At 36.4% G+C, this 20,033-nt stretch overlaps 1 protein-coding gene across 4 annotated transcripts in view; it reads right to left on the reverse strand.

Annotated features, from left to right (window-relative positions):
* The window catches only part of HSF2 (heat shock transcription factor 2), a 53,597-nt gene that overhangs the window by 18,892 nt on the left and 14,672 nt on the right, over nt 1–20,033 (reverse strand). For 3 of the 4 annotated variants that reach the window (XM_069076942.1, XM_069076941.1, XM_069076940.1), the window contains 9 exons: nt 18,890–18,998; nt 18,605–18,732; nt 16,529–16,653; nt 14,322–14,397; nt 12,760–12,821; nt 11,547–11,634; nt 10,474–10,622; nt 9,607–9,861; nt 7,209–7,314 (listed from right to left, as the gene is read on the reverse strand). In XM_069076942.1, coding sequence (XP_068933043.1) covers nt 7,209–7,314; nt 9,607–9,861; nt 10,474–10,622; nt 11,547–11,634; nt 12,760–12,821; nt 14,322–14,397; nt 16,529–16,653; nt 18,605–18,732; nt 18,890–18,920 — 1,020 coding nt within the window. In that variant the 5' untranslated portion in view covers nt 18,921–18,998. Of the gene's footprint in view, nt 1–7,208; nt 7,315–9,606; nt 9,862–10,473; nt 10,623–11,546; nt 11,635–12,759; nt 12,822–14,321; nt 14,398–16,528; nt 16,654–18,604; nt 18,733–18,889; nt 18,999–20,033 lie in introns of those variants that run through there. The other variant, XM_069076943.1, reaches the window with a different exon arrangement.

Below are 20,033 nucleotides of genomic sequence, written 5' to 3' on the forward strand. Positions count from 1 at the left end.
AAGTGGCGGAGACAGCCACCTCCACGTGGCTACTTCAGACCTGCTGGCCTCCAGATTGTGAAGGGACCAAGCAACCTTTCAGAGGGTAATTGCTCTTGCTTTAATCTGATTGAAACTGTATTGCGGTCTAGGGTGGAGGTCCTGGGGTGTGTTACCAGGTGCCAGAGCTTGAGGGGGCTGCAGAGAGGGCACCCAACTAAAACCTCAGGCAGCTGAGAAAACCCCAGCGACTTGGGACAAAGCTCTCCTCTCTGGAAGCAGAGTTCTACCGTTACAAAGACCTCAAAAGTCAAGCAATTGAGTGGCAACATGAGCAAGCAAAGGAAGCAAAGCAATCCAACTTTAGATTCCTTTTTATGGGGACAAAAAGGATCAAAGCATGGAACAGGAGGAAGACAACGAAGTCAGAACTCCTGTACCAAAAGCTTCCAAGATTTTAAAAATGTGAACTGGTACCAGAGTTTGGTTCTTGCCTCAGACATTTAACACCCACCCAAAAAAACTAGCCGCGTAACCTTGGGCAAGTTACTTAACCCCAACTGCCCTCCAAAAGACAAAAAAATTAAAAATTAAAAAAAAATATGAACTGGTTATAGGCCATGGAGGAGATCAAGAAGGATTTTGAAAATCAAGTATGAGAAGTATAGGAAAAATTGGGAAGAGAAATGAGAATGATGCAAGAAAATTATGAAAAGTGAGTCAACAACCTGACTGAAGAAAAAACACCTTAAAAAACAGACTAACTTAAATAGCAAAAGAGGCCCAAAAAGCCAATGAGGCGAAGAATGCCTTAAAAAGGCAAATTTGTCAGATGGAAAAGGAATTTCAAAAACTCACTGAAGATAATAATTCCTTCAGAATTAGATTGGAGCAAATGGAAGCTAATGACTATGAGAAATCAAGATACTACTAAACAGATCCAAATAAATGAAAAAATAGAAGGCAATGAGAAACTTCTCATTAGAAAGACCACTGACCTGGAAAATAGATCCAGGAGAGATAATTTAAAAATTATTGGACTACCTGAAAGCCATGATCAAAAAAAAAACCTAGAAATCATCCTTCAAGAAATTCTCAAGGAAAATTGCTCTGATATTTTAGAACCAGAGGACAAAATAGAAATGGAAACAATTCACCAATCACCTCCTAAAAAAGATCCCAAAAAGAAAACTCCTAGGAATATTATAGCCAGGTTCCAGAGTTCCCAGATCAAGGAGAAAATATTACAAGCAGCCAAGAAGAAACTGAATATTGTAGAAACACAATCAGGATAACACAAAATCTGGCAGCTTTTACACTGAGGGACTGAAGGGCTTGGAATATGATATTCTGGAGGTCAAAGGAGCCAGGATTAAAACCAAGAATCGCCTACCCAGCAAAACTGAGCATCATGTTTCAGGGGAAAATATGGTCATTCAATAAAATAGATGACTTTCAAGCATTCTTGATGAAAATACCAGAGTTGAATAGAAAATCTGACATTCAAATACAAGAAGCAAGAGAAGCATGAGAAGGTAAACAGGGAAAAGAAATCATAAGGAATTTATTAAAGTTGAACTATTTACTTTCCTACATGGAAAAAACAATTGTAACTTAGGAAACTTTTCTCAGTATGAGGATAGTTGAAGGGAATATAAATGTATATGTGTATATACACATATATATCTATATAGGAGGGTATATGTGCCCATGAGTACATATGTGTGTGTGTGTGTGTGTATTGTTGCAGCAAGCACCCCAGGGTTGCTGCTCACACAGGTTCTTAGATCTGCTCTGAGAAAGGAAAGCAACTCAAAATGGGTTAACAAGCTTACTTTAATCAGTCAAACATATATCATTTACCTCATTCAGGGGAAAAAGGTCAGCACCCCAAACTTCAGAGTATACAGGAAGAATTATCAAGACAGAGAAACAGATCAAGTAGACAGATTTCCAAACTGTCCAACCATTACATCCATACCAAATCAACATCTGGGTTTTTCAAAGCCGGGGGATTCTCAACAATGGCTTCCCAGAGTTTCATCTGATCAAATCACAGAACACTTCTCAAAGTGAGCCCCAAAAATGTAACAACCTTATTGACTCACTGGCAAATCAAGACGTATCTACTGAAAAACAAGCCTCCCACCCCAGGCTCCAGGTGCACTTTAGCCTAGGGGCAGGGAAGATCTTAAAAATTTACATTCCCATTACAAATATATATATACAGGTATACAAAGGCAGAGGGCACAGGATCAATTGAATAGGAAGGGGTCATATTTAAAACGTAAAATGAAGACATGAAAGAAGAATATGAGAGGAGATGGGGAAAGACAGAATGGGGTAAATTATCTCATATAAAAGAGATAAGGGAGAACTATTACAATGGAGGGGAAGAACAGGAAGGCAAAAGGGAATGGCTCAACCTTACTCTCATTGAATTTGGCTTAAGGAGGGAATAACATACACACTAAATTGGGTATCTTACCCTACAGGAAAGTAGGGGTGAAGGGGATAAGAGGGGGGATGATAGAAAGGAGGGAAGATGGTGGGGGGGAGAGGGCAGTTAGAAGCACACACTTTTGAAAAGGTACAGGGTCAAAGCACAAAATAGAACAAGTGGAGGGCAGGATAGGATGGAGGGAAATATAGTCAGTCTTTCACAATATATCCACTATGGAAATGTTTTGTGTAACTACACATGTACAACCTATAATGAATTGCTTATCTTCCCAGTAAGGGTGAGTGATTAGGGAAGAAGGGAAAGAATCTGGATTTCAAAGTTTTAAAATCAAATGTTTGAAAAAATATTATTATTATTATTATTATTATTATTTACATGCAACTGGGAAATAAGATATACCGGCAATGGGGTATGGAGATCCACCTTGCCCTACTGGAAAGCTGGGAGAGGGAATGGGGGAGAATACAGGTGAGAGCAGACTGGGGGAGGGGATATTCAGCGGGATCGCTGTTTTGGGGGGGGGGTAGGGGAAAGATGGGGAGAAATTTTGTAACTCAAAATCTTGTGGAAATGAATGTTGTAAAATAAATATAAACATAAAATTTTTAAAAAAGTATTTGAAAAAATAAATGAAATTTTTAAAAAAGTCAACATATGACTCTAGTCATGTCTGCTTAGTCAATTTCCTTGTTAAATCATCTATGATCTTTTCCCATCTTTTTGGAATATTCCCCTTGGATAATCTCAGGAAAAAAAAAACTGAGCCCTCAGTGCTTTTAAAATTGTCATACTGTCTTCATCATAAATGTGTTCTGTGGAGATCTGGTCAAGTCCAGTTGATCTTCCTGTATCTTCAGCTTTTTATGTGTCATTTCTACTTTTCCTATAATCAATGTAGCTCCATTATTCCTAATGATGAAGCTATCGCTCTATAGGATACAATGGGAAATATGTTCCTTTCGTATCTATTTGTCATTCTCCCAGAATCACAGAACATTATGTTTTGGATTAGTTTCTTTACACATCAAGCTTTCTAAAGCCTTACTCTCCCCTCTATACTTTTCATCATTTTGTTAGATGTTCCCTAAGTCTTCCATCATCCATCAGGTACATATTTGCAAATAAGTTTGTACCAGTGTTGTGCTGGAGCCAACTTGTACCAGCTTATGAGAATTGACTGTTAAAATTTCAGTGTGAGCTTATCTTCCTAAGAAATCAACAAATATTATAAAATCAAGGCTCCAGTTATTGTTTTTCTGATTGTTTAGTCTTAAGAAAGTGATGGAGAAAATGTTCTTAATGCAAATTAAACATAAATGTGTGTATGTATATATTGTTCGCACCAGTGAGTCAACCAGAGAAGTTATCAATCTGCATTGGAAAAGGAAGCTTCCTCAATGAAGGTTTTCTACAAAAATTAAATTATAGGTCTGGACCAATAACAACAAAAATCTGAAGTACATAGAAAACGGACATAAATGAAGACCAATATCAAATATATGCTGTCAAAGGATATGAACAGTTTTCAAAAGAAGTAAAAATTATTAATAAGCATATGAAATAATGTTCAAAATTTCTAATGAGAGAAATACAAATTAAAACAACTCAGGTTTCATGTCATACCTATATTTCAAATATGATAAAAGATGAATATCATCAGTCTTGGAAAGGCTGTGGGAAGACAAATATCCTAATACATTACAGGTGTAGCTGTGCAAAATTGATTCAAACTTTCTGTAAAACAATTTGAAGTTTTGTAAGAAAAGCCAGCTAAACGGCTTAACTTCTGACTCAGCAACCCTATTACCTGACATTCATTCCTAAGGAAGTCAATGACGGAAAGGATCATATATAAAAAACCCAACTAAAACTGTCCAAAAATGGAATGTGCTACCTTAAAAAGAATAGTTATACATCACTGACATTTATAAAGTAGGGGCTAGATGATCACTTCTCAGGGCTATTGCAACACCTTTGCTGGTATGGACAAAAAACTAAGGAACTAGGAAAAAATAAAAAGGCCATCTAATTCAACCCCGTCACATTTTACAGATGAAGAAATTGAGACCCAAGGAGGTTAAATGACCTGTCCAAGGTCAAACAGACAGGAAGCAGAGCTAGTAAGATTTGACCCAACTCTGTTGATTCCAGAGTTAGCACTCCTTCCCCTATATACACTGTCTCCCATGTATAGTTAGAATCATCATGATAGAGGTTAATACCATATTGACAGAACTACAGGGTACAATCTTGAAATGAAATCTTTACCCTTTCACACAGATACACACTTCTAACACATACAAGCTCTATTCAGGTCATATTTAATCCATATTTGGGAAAATATACAACTTTTACTTGAATTGATATCATAAGTCATAACATTTTGAAAAAAGCAGTTCACTAAGAAAGACAATGTGAAGAAAAGAATGAGAAAAATGACTGATCCTAGGGAATATAAACTGTTAGCTAGATGCTAGGGGAATGGAAAAACCAGCAAAGAAGGCAATAGAGTGATAAGAAAAGAACAGAAAAACCAGGAAATAATAGTACCACAAAAATGAGGAGAAAGTGAGCAACAAGGCCAAATGCTTCACAGGTCAAGTTAGAAATGAGACAAGACAATGGATATAAGAAAACTAATGATCTTGTAGTACAGGAGGCTGGAGGGAGGTTAAACCACACTATATACAGTTATGAAATGAATAATAGTAGTCTGTAGACCAAAGACTTATGCAACTATATGGTGCAACGGAAGAAAAAATAGGACAGTAACTAAATAGTGTTACAAAATCAAAATCTTTTTTTCCAAAATAAGGTAAATCCATGCATGTCTGAAGATACAAGGAAAAGTACCAGTGTAGAAATATTAAGAGGGGAAGAAAAGGTGTAGGAGTAGAACTTTGGGACCTTGGGGAAAGACTAAGATTGAGCTTTATAGAATCCAACCATCGGCTACTAGTGATAGAAAAAGAATCAAGTCTAACCCTCTCATTTTACTTGTTAGGAAACTGAAGCTCAGTTCCTGATTCAGTCATATAACCAGTTAGTAGCAGAGAAACAGGAAGGAGGAGAAAAGAAGAGAACGAAGACAGATGCTAGGTAGATGACAATGCTCATGTGAGAAGGCCCTAATATCTCATTAGTGGAAACAAAATCATCTGCTAAGAATGGGGATGCTTTGTTGTAAGGGGGAAAAGTTGGAAAAACCACACTAAAGAATGTACTAGGGCAATGACAAGAGAGGAACAGAAGTACTAACAATGAAGCATCCTGGAACTAACTGTAGAATTTAGAGTGCCCTAAGATTTGCGAGCTTTGTTATTCTCTAGCAGCATTCTAGAATGTAACCATTTGGTTAGGAAGCTGAGCTTTTTTTATTTTTTATCAACCATAAGGATGCTAAGGCTATTGAGGATGACAAGCCAAGATTGAGGTAAAGTAAAAAAAAAGTTATGTGCAAAAGCCAATTAGAACAATAAAAGTAGAACCCTTGGATGACTGCAACGATACTCTGGAGACAGTGTTGAAGTCAAATATCAGAGACTCTGAAAAACAACAAAGAAACAACTGTTACTGGAGTAAGGAATAAGTTGACCTTGCTCTCCCACTGAAGCCAAAGGTAGATGGAGAATAACATTCAATTAGAAAGGGAAGCTGGGAAGGTAGTATCAGGAGGGTAAAGGCAAGTTTCATGTGTTGGAGAGAAAGAGCGAAGAGATGAGAAAAATTATTTAGGATAAAAGAGAAATTTGCTCCCCAGTGGTAGAGAGGGTCAAAGGCAGAAGATGTGAGAGCTTGGAAAAACTGAGTGTGCATGAATGGATGTTTGGGCAAAAAAGAACAAAGGAACAAAAAAAGAAGTTAATACAAGGACAAGAGTTAAAAATAAAGGCTCCTAGTCAAAAAATGTTAGAAATCGGTCATCTGTAGAGAGGTGGGAAGGGAGGGGGGATATGGTAGCCCCCAAGATGTGCTGAGGAATCACATTTAGAAATGCAACAGAACTTTAAAGTCACATTTTCATAAGAAAAGTAGCATATCTACTTAAAATGGCAATATATTTTACATATGTACACATCTATGTAAAAATAAAAACTTTCCTGGATGACCAGGGACCCTAATAATTCTTGTTCATATCACAGTGAATTCAGACAAAACCCAGATTGAACAGTATTGTTGATTAAAATTCAAATGCTGCTATTGAAGGATTAAACTCAACTGCTACTCCAGGAACACTCTAATCTAAAGGTCCGGAAAACATTAAAGAGTCTACAGGCTTCCTTTCTTCTTTTCTTTTTTTCAAAGCAATCGGGGTTAAGTAACTTGCTCAAGGTTACACGGCCAGTTATTTCTAGGTGTGGTGCTAAGTATCGGAACCCGGATTTGATCCGCAGGTCATACCAACACTGGAGCTGGTGCTCTTACTTGCTGAGCCACCTGGCCACCCCTAAGCAATTGGAATTAAGTAACTTGCTCATGGTTACATGGCCAGGTGTTTCTGGGTGGGTGCCAAGTGTCTGAGCCCAGGATTTGATCCCCAGGTAATCCCGACACTGAAGCCGGTGCTCTTACTCACTGTGCTACCTGGCCGCCCCCTACAGGCTTCCTTTCAAAGCCTACCATCAAAATTTTAAAAAGAAGGAAAAGCCACGTAGAATACAAAAACAAACAAAAAACTCTCCCCCCAAATTATTTTAATTTTTGTTCATAGCTTTGAGAAATCAACAAATATATCTGAAAAGAAAAGAGTATACAAAACACTTACATCCACAAGTAGATCAGGGTCTATGCTAAACTGCCGTCCTGAAAGCATAGCTTGGAAGTCTTCTAGACTGCAATCAATACTGTCAAGATAATCCAACAGTTCAACCCTGGAGAAGGAGAATAAGAATGGAATACTCTTATATTCTGAGATGTGTGTCTGCATGTAAGTTTAAAATTATTTTTGAAACCCCACAACAACTTGGCTAGGTAAAAGAAGTAATTCCAGCAGCATATCCAACTACAGATGCCAATAAAAAGAAAACTAAAATATAGACTGTTTAATTAAATATTAGGATACTAATTTGGAATACTTTGGTGCTAACATGCTTTAATTCATCTTTTCTCTTCCAAGTCATTTTTATAAAATGTTGTAACATGGTGTCATTAAATGTTTCATTCTTACTTTTTTTTTTTTTGCTTTTTGGAGGGCAATTGGGGTTAAGTGACTTGCCCAAGGTCATATGTCTAGTAAGTATGTTAAGTGTCTGAGACAGGATTTGAACTCAAGTCCTCCTGACTCCAGGGCTGGCGCTCTGTTCACTGCATCACCCAGCTGCCCTATTCTTACATTTTCTGGAAAATGGCCATATCCATGGTCTAATAAGTGTATGTTAAGGACCTTGTGAATTGCTATATATACCCTGTGGGCACTGAAATTTTAGCTGATAAAAAATTTTTGAAGTCAGAATAGCTACTGGCTTGAAACAAAATAAAAAGATGTATGTCCTGAGAATAATCATACCACTGTTTGGAGCCAACCCTGAACACAAAGGAAGTTTTTTACATATCTGGAGCCACTAGCTGGACAAGAAGCTAAGGAAGTCACACTACTGATTTACCAATTTACAAAGGAAGCTTCATCATGTAGAAGCAAAAGAAATTTAAACTGTATACTATCTGACTCACGTATAAACCTGAAAATGAAATTCTAGTAGCCACTGAGAAAGATTTCAGGAAAATCTTAATCATGACCATATCCCTTCACCTATACTAAAGTTTATGTCGCTAAAATTCCTACAATGTTAACTCCTGTGTAAAACAAATTCACAAACACTGTGAGTTAAAAAGGAAATTTGAATAAACTTAAATGAACTCCTTTCCAGTTAAAAGTTAATTGTACTGCTTTTAAAACCCTTTCCTTTGTACTCTTATGCAACTTCCATTTTCTAAATGTAGGGCGTAAAAGATGAAATAACTAAGAAAAAACACACTGATTTATTAAGCAAATGCAGGCCAATTGCCTAACAAAGCAGGACCAGGCCTCTTAAAGTTAGACTGAGCTGGACTCAAATACAGGGGAAGATAGACTTTTTATACATTAAAAACAATCAAATAAGGCCAGTTAATTAAAAAGAAACAATACAACATTAGGTAATCTGATTTCTAACTGGATGAAACATTAAGGACTTTCCAAGTTGGGAGGGGAAGAGTAAACAGGTGCAACTCCCTAAATTCAAAAAAGGAGGTGTCCCACTCCCCCAACCATCTGTAAACAATCAAAGGAACATGGAAACAATAACTGTGGATAATCTAGGCCACATCCAAATGGCAGCAGATTGTCGGCTTTATCACAAAAGTTTTGTTTTGTGAATTCCAGAACCAATGCCATTTAGAAATGCAAAAACATGAGCTAAGTGAAAACAATTAAATAGATAAACTGTTTAAGTGGGAACCCCCCAACAAGTCAAGACCATAAAAGAACAAGACAGAAAACATTATTCAACAGTTAAGACATATATTTACTTTAACTAAAAGATAGCTAAGGTGGGTAAGGGAGGTTTAGTAAACCAAAAATTAGAAAACTCATCCTCAACCTTTAAGTATTTTTTTTTTCAGAAGTTGTAGGAAACTCAAATACAAAAATCACTTATTTATCAGAAAGAAACAAATCACAAAACTTAGTATCATGAATTTAGATAAAAAAGAAACCTAAGAGATTATCTAATGCAATATGCTCATTTTAGATTAGGAAACTGAAGGCCAGAGAGGGTGTGTCTTGCCTGAGATCACACAAATATTGAGTCAGAGTCACAATTTGAACCCTGCTCCTCTGACTCCAAGGTAGCAAATTCTTTCTACCTGTTTTGTGCTGAGGCTACACGGACAACATCACACACACAAAAAACGCAGAGATGATAAAAAAGAAAATGTTTTAGCATTTACAAGCATACATTTAGGTTTAAAAGAAACCATGATTAAGTAGACCTAAGAAGGATTTATCAAACTGGACATAAATATTATTCAATAAATGACACAATTTTCCAAGAATTGAAGAAGAAACTGAAGGGGTAGAAATGAAATAGGTTATAAGTCTACCAGGTAAAAGAGTGAAGTACAGAAACAGAGTAATAATTGAATTCATCAAGCTCAAAATTAGTACTGAAAATTAAATGACTCACTTTCCTAAAAGATTGATGTTTTCATTCAGGATAGAATCCATCATGGAGACAGGATCTTCTGAAGTCAGAGTAGATGAGCTGTTTACCTGGACAGCACTAGACATGAGTGAGCTGCCACTCTCACTGACAGCATTCACACGGTGACTGGCTGGAACACTGACCGGCTCACTTCTTTTGTCACCACCCTGAATAACAGCAGCATAATCATCCTCATTGTCATCTTCTACAATGACAATATCAGGGTACTGGCTACAACTATGTCATGGATAGGAGAGAAAAGAAAGAAGCAGTTATATTCTTTTCCCTAAAGTTCCTACCCCTAGTTGTAAATTTCTGTATTTAACATTGATAGAACATAGGATTTAGATTTTAAAACCACAGAGAACATAGTGATATAAGATGCTATTAGAAAAAGGGCTTATATTCTAGAACTACAGTTTAGAATAAAATTATCAAATCATTCTAACGGTTCTTCCTTCTTATGCCAATGTCTGTGACTGTTTGATGGTTCAGTAACACCCACCACTGAGGCAGGTCTAAAACTATCACAACTTAGTAGATGACAGCTGTCATAAACTCAGAAGTAATGAGATTTACTTCATCATGCAAGGAAGTGTCTAGACGAAAGTCCAAAACTAGTCTGATGTTTTATCAGCAGAACCCATCACCTAATCCAAATCAGGTTCACTTTAAACTTTTTTCCTTTTTTGCTTTAAAGAATATAGGTTGTAAAACTTAGCTGAATATACCTATGGAGAAGTTACTAATGAAAATCTACCATCAGTTGATTTGGGCTTTAACAGACATTCCCTAAATAATAAGTCCTATAAAGTTGTCCTCTAACACTTATTTTCAGAATCTTCTTACTTTGAAGTGTCAGATGTAGCATCCTCATTGGTTTCAGGAGTAACTGGAGCATTTTCTTCATCTACATTATCATCAGTGACATCATAAATAATGATGTCCTCTGAAATCTGCTCCCTTGGTTTTAAACCCTCTGTTCTACTATGTGGAACCTATGAAATTGGAAAAGAAAATATGTCTAAGAGCAAGGTTCCAATTTCTAAATCAACTATTGCACCAATAATTAGAAACAAAAGTTCCATTACTGTGCAGTAAGAAATGATAACTGTTGAGAAAATTCAGAAAAACATGGGAAGATCTATATAAGCTGATGTAAGCAGCACTAAGAAGACAATATGCACAACTACAATAAAGTAGTAACAATTTAAATAAAATGATCACTAAAAATGAAGTCAGACTCTGAGTAACTAAAAAAACAATAATGGTCCCAGAGAACGGCAAATGAAACATACCTCCCTTCCTCATCTTGGTTAGAGGTGGCAAAATGTTGAATACTTTAATAAATTATTGTAAAAGGTATTTTTTGCTTAATTGTTTTTATTATGAGAGGGTTTAATTTGGTGGAAGGGGATTTCCAGAAATGACTGATTTAGAAACCAAAGAAGTCAAAAGTTTAATTCAAAAGAACAGTAAATTACATGGGCATTTTTTATGTGTGGAGGTAGTTTTGGGCTGGAGTGATGGTTACCATTTTATGATTAAACGCAAAATCCCATTTAAAAAAATAATTAAGCATAGTCTGCCAGAAGAGTTAATATAAGTGAATGCATAAATATCATTGGATGGTAGCACTAGAAAATTCCATTGCAGTTATTACTACTACATATGCCAAAGTACGGGTTGAATCTAAGTAGAACTGTATTTAAGGACACCTCATTTTAATGTGTTAGAATTCCTAATACCTAATCTTAACTCATTTCAGAGTCGGGATGACCTGGGATCAAATCCCGGCTCATATATTTAGCGCTACACCCAGAAATAACTGGCCGTGTAACCTTGAGCAAGTTACTTAACCCCAATTGCTTTAAAAAAATAAAAAGTACTGTATTATTATAGGATTTAAAAAGAAAAGTTACTTTGTGGTGGTGGTTATTGGCTGGTTCTTTGACAATGTGCTGAAATCGATTTGTCTTTGGAGATCCATTAGTATTTAAAAGTAGAGGCCTGAAAAATCAGAAGAAAAATTAATATATTTAGTTATACAGGTACACAAAAAATAAGGACTGGGTTACTACAATTTACTATTGTTAAACAATTTAAAAAAACTTTTGTGGCACTATAAAAAGTATTTTTCAAACAAATTAGTAGTGATTTAGTCAAATGTTTACAAAGCAATTATCAATCAAATTCAAGCAAAACTGTGGCTTTTAAAGGAATCAAGCCCAAGTTTTCTTTTTTTCCCTTTATTTTTCATTTCTTCTTTTGTCCTTCTACCACACCTTTATCCTGAGAATGGCAAAGGTAGCCAGTGGAACTGATGGCTGACCTAGCCACTCTTGGCAACCAAGGTAAAAGAAAACGTATATATCAGTGCTAAGCTAAGCATAAACAGTATAAGCAGTAGAGACTGTTCTGTTATCTCTGCTTCTAGTACTCCCCTGATTATCAATTGTGTAGAAAATGCATTTTCCATCTGTTGCTTTCTCCATTTTGGGGAAGTAAGGTAGAGATTTGGGGGATCAAGGGAAGAAATGAATTTTGCATTAATGCTGCAAATTATCACAACACCAGGACAAATACTAGGGAACAATAGGAAGACACACTAATTAGTCTGGTAGGATGAAATAGTGGTTCTCTAGGTGTGGTATAGGCACTCCCAGGAGGTACCCAAGGTCAAAACTATTTTCATAATAATACTAATATGGGCAGGTAGGTGGTGCAGTGAACAGAGCACCAGCCCTGAAGTCAAGAGGACCTGAGTTCAAATCTGACCTCAGACATTTAACACAAAAAAACTAGCTGTGTGACTGACCTTGGGCAAGTCACTTAAACCCAACTGCCCTCCAAAAAACAAAAATTAAAAAAAAATACTAATATGTTTTAATCTCTAATGCAGCAAATACTAATAGATGTAATCCACATAAAAGTTTTTTGGAGGGAGGGGGTCCTCAATAATTTTTACTCGTGTAGACCACAAAGTTCAAGAGCCAGTGATATAAAAAGGCAATAGTTATTCACTCAGATCTAAGACACCTCAGTTCCTCACTCAGCAGTTTATAGGTAAACTTCCATATTTGGAGTTAGTTACCCCTTTCCTTGCAGGATTTTATTATAAACAATTAAACTTACCTTTTGCGTTTTAAACTCACAAGCTGGTTATTCTGAACCAATGTAACAATAAACTGGACAATCTAAAAAGGGAAGTAAGAGTGGGTGGAAGATGAAAAAAAAACATTTAGATATTCTTGGGATTACAATGTCAATGAAATATACTGCCTAGCTGTACAAGCAAATATTTATAACTACTAAAATTGCCAAGCAGACTAATGACTAAAAGCATTCTATAAAACACCTGTCATATTAAAACTGAGAAACATATTAACTCTATTCTTGTTATATAAGTCCTTTCTGGCAAGCAAGACACCAGCCGTGATCTTCTGCTTCAGGCAAATTTTTCCCTTCTTAGAATCAATTAATGCAATATCTTAAAATGGCAGCACCAATAGGGGATGGCTAGGGGGAGCAGTGAATAGTGTACCGCCCCTGGAGTCAGGAGAACCTGGGTTCAAATCCAGCCTCAGACGCTTAACACAAAAACTAGCCATGTGACCTTGGGCAAGTCACTTAACCCCAATTGCCCTGCAAAAAAAATATATTAGCACCAAACACCAACACTAATCTTTTCTGAATAAAACTTATATTAAATATTACAACATAACCAACTCTTCTTGTCCTTGGTTTTCTTTCTCTTTTTGAAATCTTAAAATCCCTACATTGTCAATCAACATTTTCAAAATTTCTTCAGAAAAGAATATTTTCATTAAAATATTAAAAAGGACTGTTGTGAAGTCCATGACAGCAAAGAGTGATCTCTTCAAGATAAATGGCTTCACCATGAAAAATCAAATAACACCAAGAGAATGCAAAAGAATAACCACCACCAGACATGTGCCTAACTTTGCATAATGATAAAACGTTGAAAATTTATTTTGACTCTATGTTCAAAGTTGCAACTCTTATGTGCTGCATGTCTCCCAACACTGTATTAACTCAAATACATGCAAAGCACAGTCACAAACTTATTTTTTTAGCCGGAAGGACCCATGAGTGAGACCACAATGGTCCCAGCATATAAAAGGCTCTACTGTGTAAAGGTACAATCCAGTTTGTTCTTGAACAAAATAAAATTAATCTACTCACATTCTTTACTTGGGCTTTAATGCTGAGACATTAAGTGGTGGTCCCATGTATATTCATGAGTGTCACTACCATTCTCAGGTAAAATGAAGAATTTAGCTACCATATCCATTGCTACTACATAGATTGAAAGCTTATCCTGATTAAGCATTTGTAAAATGACCTATACCTATCAACAAATCATAGGCAACTGATTTTAAAGCTGTCAGTTCTCTAAGATGATAACTGTACCTAAACTTTAATAAAATGGACAAGGATTCCTTGAAAACTACTATGACAATCTATGTGAGTAGAATGGCCATTACAGTTATGATGAAGTGTTCTCTATTTAGTGAAGTGGTATTTAATCCTTGACTTCATCTCCTAGTTTGCATGCACCAATCCTCATCATATAGCAACTGTTACAAGATTGAAATCAATATAGAACTAAGTGTAGCTAATTATAAACAGGCACTAAACAATGGTAGTTTACAACCACAGAAAAAACACATTACCTTTCGAATTACTTGCTGCTGTTGTGTTTGTTTTGCCCGTAATTCTGCCACTTCCCGCCAAAGGGATTCATTTTCTCTGTCATTTAAAATAAAGGGAAAACCAAAAAACTAAATCCCATTAGTTAAAATTATGACTATATTATAGAACTTATTCACACTTTAATGTAAGCTTTGCAAGAGACTGGGCAGTCCTTAGCCTAGATAGCAGTATAATAATGGCAGCTGTCTCTGGAACAAACCCAATGTTATACTTGATAGCTTTACACTGATAGAATCTGCTACCAATGGCAACAGGTATACAAACATACACTTGAAGTTCACACCTGAATCCCTAGGGTCCCGTGCAATCCTTCCCCCCCACCCCCCCAACAACCTGGTATATTACAATATGACTAAAATCTTGCTTTGGTCATTGGCTAACTAAGCAAATTAAAAAGGAAAGTTCCTAAGAAAATAAACATGCATAGATCAGTCACAGAGACCTCATCTCTCCATCTCTCCCAGACTAGATATGCAGTAGCCATTAATGGGCCTGAATCTATGCTGATCATTGTGGAAGCTTTGACTTGCTCCATTTCTAACCTGGGCTGGTTCACCCCCAGGATTGACTACTTAAAGAATGCCCAGGGCCTTTAGTTTCCTGAATACTTAAAGATCAAAATACTTTAAACAGGCATATTCAAGGACACAATCATCCTAGAACTTAGCTAACACTAAGTGTTTTCATTCTGTACCAATCTCTTACTGAAATTACACCATTTCCTTTTTCTCAGTGTCAATAGTGACAAAGCTGATAGGGTATCAAAAAACTCATCTATTAAATGCTTCAATTTCAACTTTCTTCTAACTTGAGGAAAGCCAAATTTCTTAACACAAACAAAATATATATGGGGATAGGGGAAAATGAAAGCAGAATTTTTGTAGCACCTTCAATTTCCACTGACCAACAAATCTCTAGATCCTATAATGAGTTTATTCATGTTGTATTAGCCAATAAAGCAGTAAAGGATTATTTTCAAGACTTAGACGTATCGAAAACTGTAATATCTGACATTAATGAACCATGAAATCCAAGGTTGAGGTCAAGAGGTACCTCTGAGTAACTATATTCAACAGAATTGTTACTGAATATGGGAACTGAGAGAAATGTATGTTTAAATAGAAAACAGAATCAGATGGGTGATGGACTATAAGGACAGAATGAGGTATATATTTCAGATATGTACAGTGTATTGATTTGTTTTGTTTGACTATATTTCTTACAAGGATCACTGAGAAGTAACAGTGATATTTAAAAAAATAGTATCAATAAAGCATTAAAAAAAGATTAATTTAATGGCCCTCTAAAATACAGAACAGGAACAGTCAAAGCAAGGCCAGGAATAATTGTCTTTCTTTTGGGGTGTGGGGGTGGGGAGGTGAGGAGGGGTGTTGAAGAACCTTATCTATCTTTGCCCAAGCGGGAAGGGCAGCAGCCACTAGAGGGCCCGAACAGCTGCTGATCAGCATGGAAGCTCTAACCTGCTTTATTTCCAACTTGAGCTGCTTCATCCCTAGGAATTATTACTTACACAGTTCAGGAGCCTTTAGTTTCCTGCCTACTTAGATGAAGATCCATAGAAATTTATTAGTAAGAGGCAAAGCATGCATTTTAAATGGGCTGAATTTTATCTCCACACACAAATTATCTGTGGGATGTTGAGAACAATAAAGACACTAGGTATTATGATAATTTTTTTAATGGCGTATAAAGAGTTTGAGTAACATACATTTTTCCAAGCTAACATAAAAATAAATATAAAGTAGGACAGTTCTCTGGAGAGTGAGTTCTATTTCATTCTGGGTGGCAAGGCTGCCTTATTAAACTTTTGGGAAACCTTCAATTCTTCACAACATATGAAACAAATGGTCTCTTAAATAGGATATCCACACCATTTGAAAAAGATTATAATTATCCCTCTGCCTCTTTATGTGAAAACTACTCACATTTTCTTAATATGTTAATCCTCACATACTAATGATATGACAGTAGGACACTTATTTTATTTGTTTTTCTCAAGAACAGGGAAAGATCTGTATCAACTCATTTATCTTTATCTGTTTGTTCATTCCATCTCCCTCATGATTACCACCATGAAAATTCGAAGCTAAGGATACAATCTATTAAACCCACATATCCACATAACAAGTATCTTAAGAAAATTTACCTTTTCAAAGTAGAAAGCCTGGACTCAATGGTTTCTTGTTTGATCTGAACTTTCTGAGCGCTACTTATGATTTTAGATAAGTCTTCCTGGCGAATTTTGGTTTCTTCTGGTTTTGAAGAAGAAACCTGCTCAAACAAAACAGTAAGAAAGACAGATATAAATTCTAAACACCTGAATTTCAAGTCTTTGCATTTCTAATTAAAAAAAAACACAAACACACACAGCTTTAGGTAATAAGGAGGATACAAAAGCTGAACAGATTGTCAAAGAACATGATGAACATCTGGTTCCCCAAAGGGAAGAATAGGACAGAGGTTCAAGAAAAAACGAATTTGCATTTGTCAAATGCAAAAAAAATATCCAGGGGCGGCCAGGTAGCACAGTGAGTAAGAGCACTGGGCTCCAGTGTCAGGATGACCTGGAGATCGAATCCTGGGCTCAGATACTTAGCACCCACCCAGAAACACCTGGCCGTGTAACCTTAAGTAAGTTACTTAACCCCAATTGCTTAGGGGCAGCCAGGTGGCTCAGCGAGTACGAGCACCAGCTCCAGTGTCGGGATGACCTGGATCAAATCCGGGCTCAGATACTCAGCACCACACCTAGAAATAACTGGCCATGTAACCTTGAGCAAATTACTTAACCCTGATTGCTTTAAAAAAAAAAATCCAAATATTATCTTATGATTCAAAGCAGGTACTCTTAACCATTTTTATGTCGTGGATCCTTTCGACAAGTTGGTGATACCTATGGGCCCCTCCCCCCACTTCAAATACTATTTTAAATGCATAACATAAAATAATTATAAAAGAAACCAATTATTGATTGGTATCAAAATATTTTAAAAAGTAGTTCACAGGCCCTTATTTAAAAGAATGCCAAGTCTAAGGATATTCTCTCTGGAAGAAACATCTCAAAGATTCCCTTTTCACCATCTCTTATGGCTTTATTCCCAAATATTTTCCTGACCTCTCCATTTATTTAGTAAACCTATGCTATAGTAATTACTCAACTGCATACTATGCAATTTGTCCCCAGGGCATGGCACACTAACTTTTTTTTTTAATTGTTTAGCAAAAATACCTGTCATTTTAAAATACGTAAAAGCTTTAGTAAACTAAATGAGATTCTGATATCAAAGTGTGTACAGATGTTTATTTCTGTCCAGCACCACTTCTGCAACAAATGAAAATCTCTTCTACTTCAGGACTTTAAGGGTAGAGTGCTGTTGTTTTTTTCCCCAAGCCTACCACATGATCTGCAATTGCTCAGAAAGGGCAGATGTTACAACCATGACATTTGCCTTTTATATAGAAAGATGATGGTAGTGGTTGTATTAAAATACATTAAGGCTCCTAAAAGGAAAGGGAACAGATCATTCTGTACAATGCCTAGCATAGTACCATGTGTAATCAGACACTTAATATAAGCTTTATCATTGCAGTAAAGTATTGGGCTTAGACTGCAAGAAAACAAAAACAAGTACCAAGTCATAATATGATCTATTACTACATAAATTAAGAAATTTTGCAGTATTGAGTTCTAAAAGGATAGCATTCCTAAAAAGTTGGTTTGCGTATCAGTTATGGGGAATACGTTTTCCTACAGTGACAATGTAATAAAGCAGCAGTAGTTAAGTTTTAAATTTCCCAGTCTGGCCCACAAAAGCCTATTTAGGCCACAACATAGTTCAAATCCTATGCATTTTCTTTTTTGGAGGGGCAATTGGGGTAAACTGACTTGCCCAAGGTCACACAGCTAGTAAGTGTTAAGTGTCTGAGGCCACATTTGAACTCAGGTCCTCCTGACTCCAGGGCTCTATTCACTGTGCCACTTAGCCACCCCAAATAGTATATATTTTCAATTTTTAAGAAGAGATATGGAAACTATACTGGTGTGATACTAGTAATGTAACAATTCTTAACTTTCATTTTAGTATCCTGAATGCTAGGAACTGATAAAGTGAACTGTATTCCTATTTATATTTGAAAACCATTATGTGAATTAAGCGTAATACATTATTCAGTCACTAAAACAAATTAGATTAAGAAAACAAAACGCTAAACAGCAATTTACCTTTCTTTTAATGTTCTCCAACAAGTCATCTTGGCCCTGTTTGAAGTATGGGTGCTGAAATTCAACTGGGCCATCTCGTTCTTGCTTTACAATACCAGAGTCAACATGAACTACTTTACGGAAGCCATCTGAAACAGAATTACACAACCACGGAGACTGAGAAAAGCCAGCAAAACCAAAATTCAATCCTACTGCATTCAAAGGGTTTTCTTTTCCTTTACCAGCCCCAGAGAAAAAAAATTAATCTACATTCCCCACCCCAAACCAAAAGCTCTCTACACTTACACATATTTAGCTGTCTCACAAAGCTCGCCATGTTGTTGTGCTTGAAGTACTTGGGAAGAATTTCTTTTGCAAACCTCTGTTCATCCAACACCAGGAAGCTCTGGCCATTCTAAAATGAATACAAATGTCTATTAAGGAAGACCCCTTGCCTTACGTGTTCACACATGGTAGGTCAGACCATGCAGAGTCCAGTCCAGTATTCTTTGGCAACAGCAGACACTGTTAGAAGGTGCATGACAATCTTTCTTACTTCAGTATTTTCAAAGATCTCTGATTTTCTGTGTAAAAAAATTTTCTACTCCCTTCACTGATGCAGATAGCAGCTTCTCCCAATTTAGTAGGTCCTTGAGAACTACTGTGATCAAAAAATCCACCACTCAGCAATGTGGTGACTAACCCTTCTAATTTAGTTAAAAAAACAGGAGTATTATCTGTCACTCAGTCCATACTCAAAAGCCTTTCCACCTGAGTTGGACTTGCTGGAATTTTGCACTCTGGTGTCATATTGTCTGAGAATCCAGGTCACTTTCAGGACACGATAAAGCATCAAAACAGGGCTTTAATATAAACTTCTACTACATTTACTCCAAATTTGTTCTCCCCCCAAATTTTAGTTTTAATACCCTAGAATTTGGTGAAATTGTACTATTCATCATTTTAACATTTTCAAACATACCTGTTCTTTCAGCCTTTGTCTTTCCAGATTGAAGAATCTGTTCTACTATAGAAAAGCCTCCATTCCCTTGGTGGAGGCACTGTGGTACAGTGTAAAAGACACTGACTTGGAAGATAAAAGACTTCCCTCTTAAAGCCCACTCCTTTCGCTTATTACCTGAATGACTGGGAGCAAGTCATTAATTTCCCTGGTCCTCCTGAGTCTAAGGGAACTAGACTAGATGACCTCCAAAGTTCCTTCTCTCTATATGCTTAGGATTTATTCCCATCCCTGGATTTTTAAGCATCTGTTGTATTTTTAAGGAGAAACTAGTAGAAGTACACAACCAGTTTTGAACATGTTAAGGATGAAGCAGGATGCTTTGTTTGGTTTCTACTACTCAAATTAAGTCAAACATTTTGTTGACCTTGTTCAGGATATTCAGGATACATGGCCAATGTATTTGAAATGGATTCTGATTTCCTATAT

This window comes from Petaurus breviceps, unplaced genomic scaffold (assembly GCF_028583685.1).
Source record: "Petaurus breviceps papuanus isolate PSGF00001 unplaced genomic scaffold, PetGlider_PUasm1.0 90977, whole genome shotgun sequence".
NCBI lineage: Eukaryota > Metazoa > Chordata > Mammalia > Diprotodontia > Petauridae > Petaurus > Petaurus breviceps.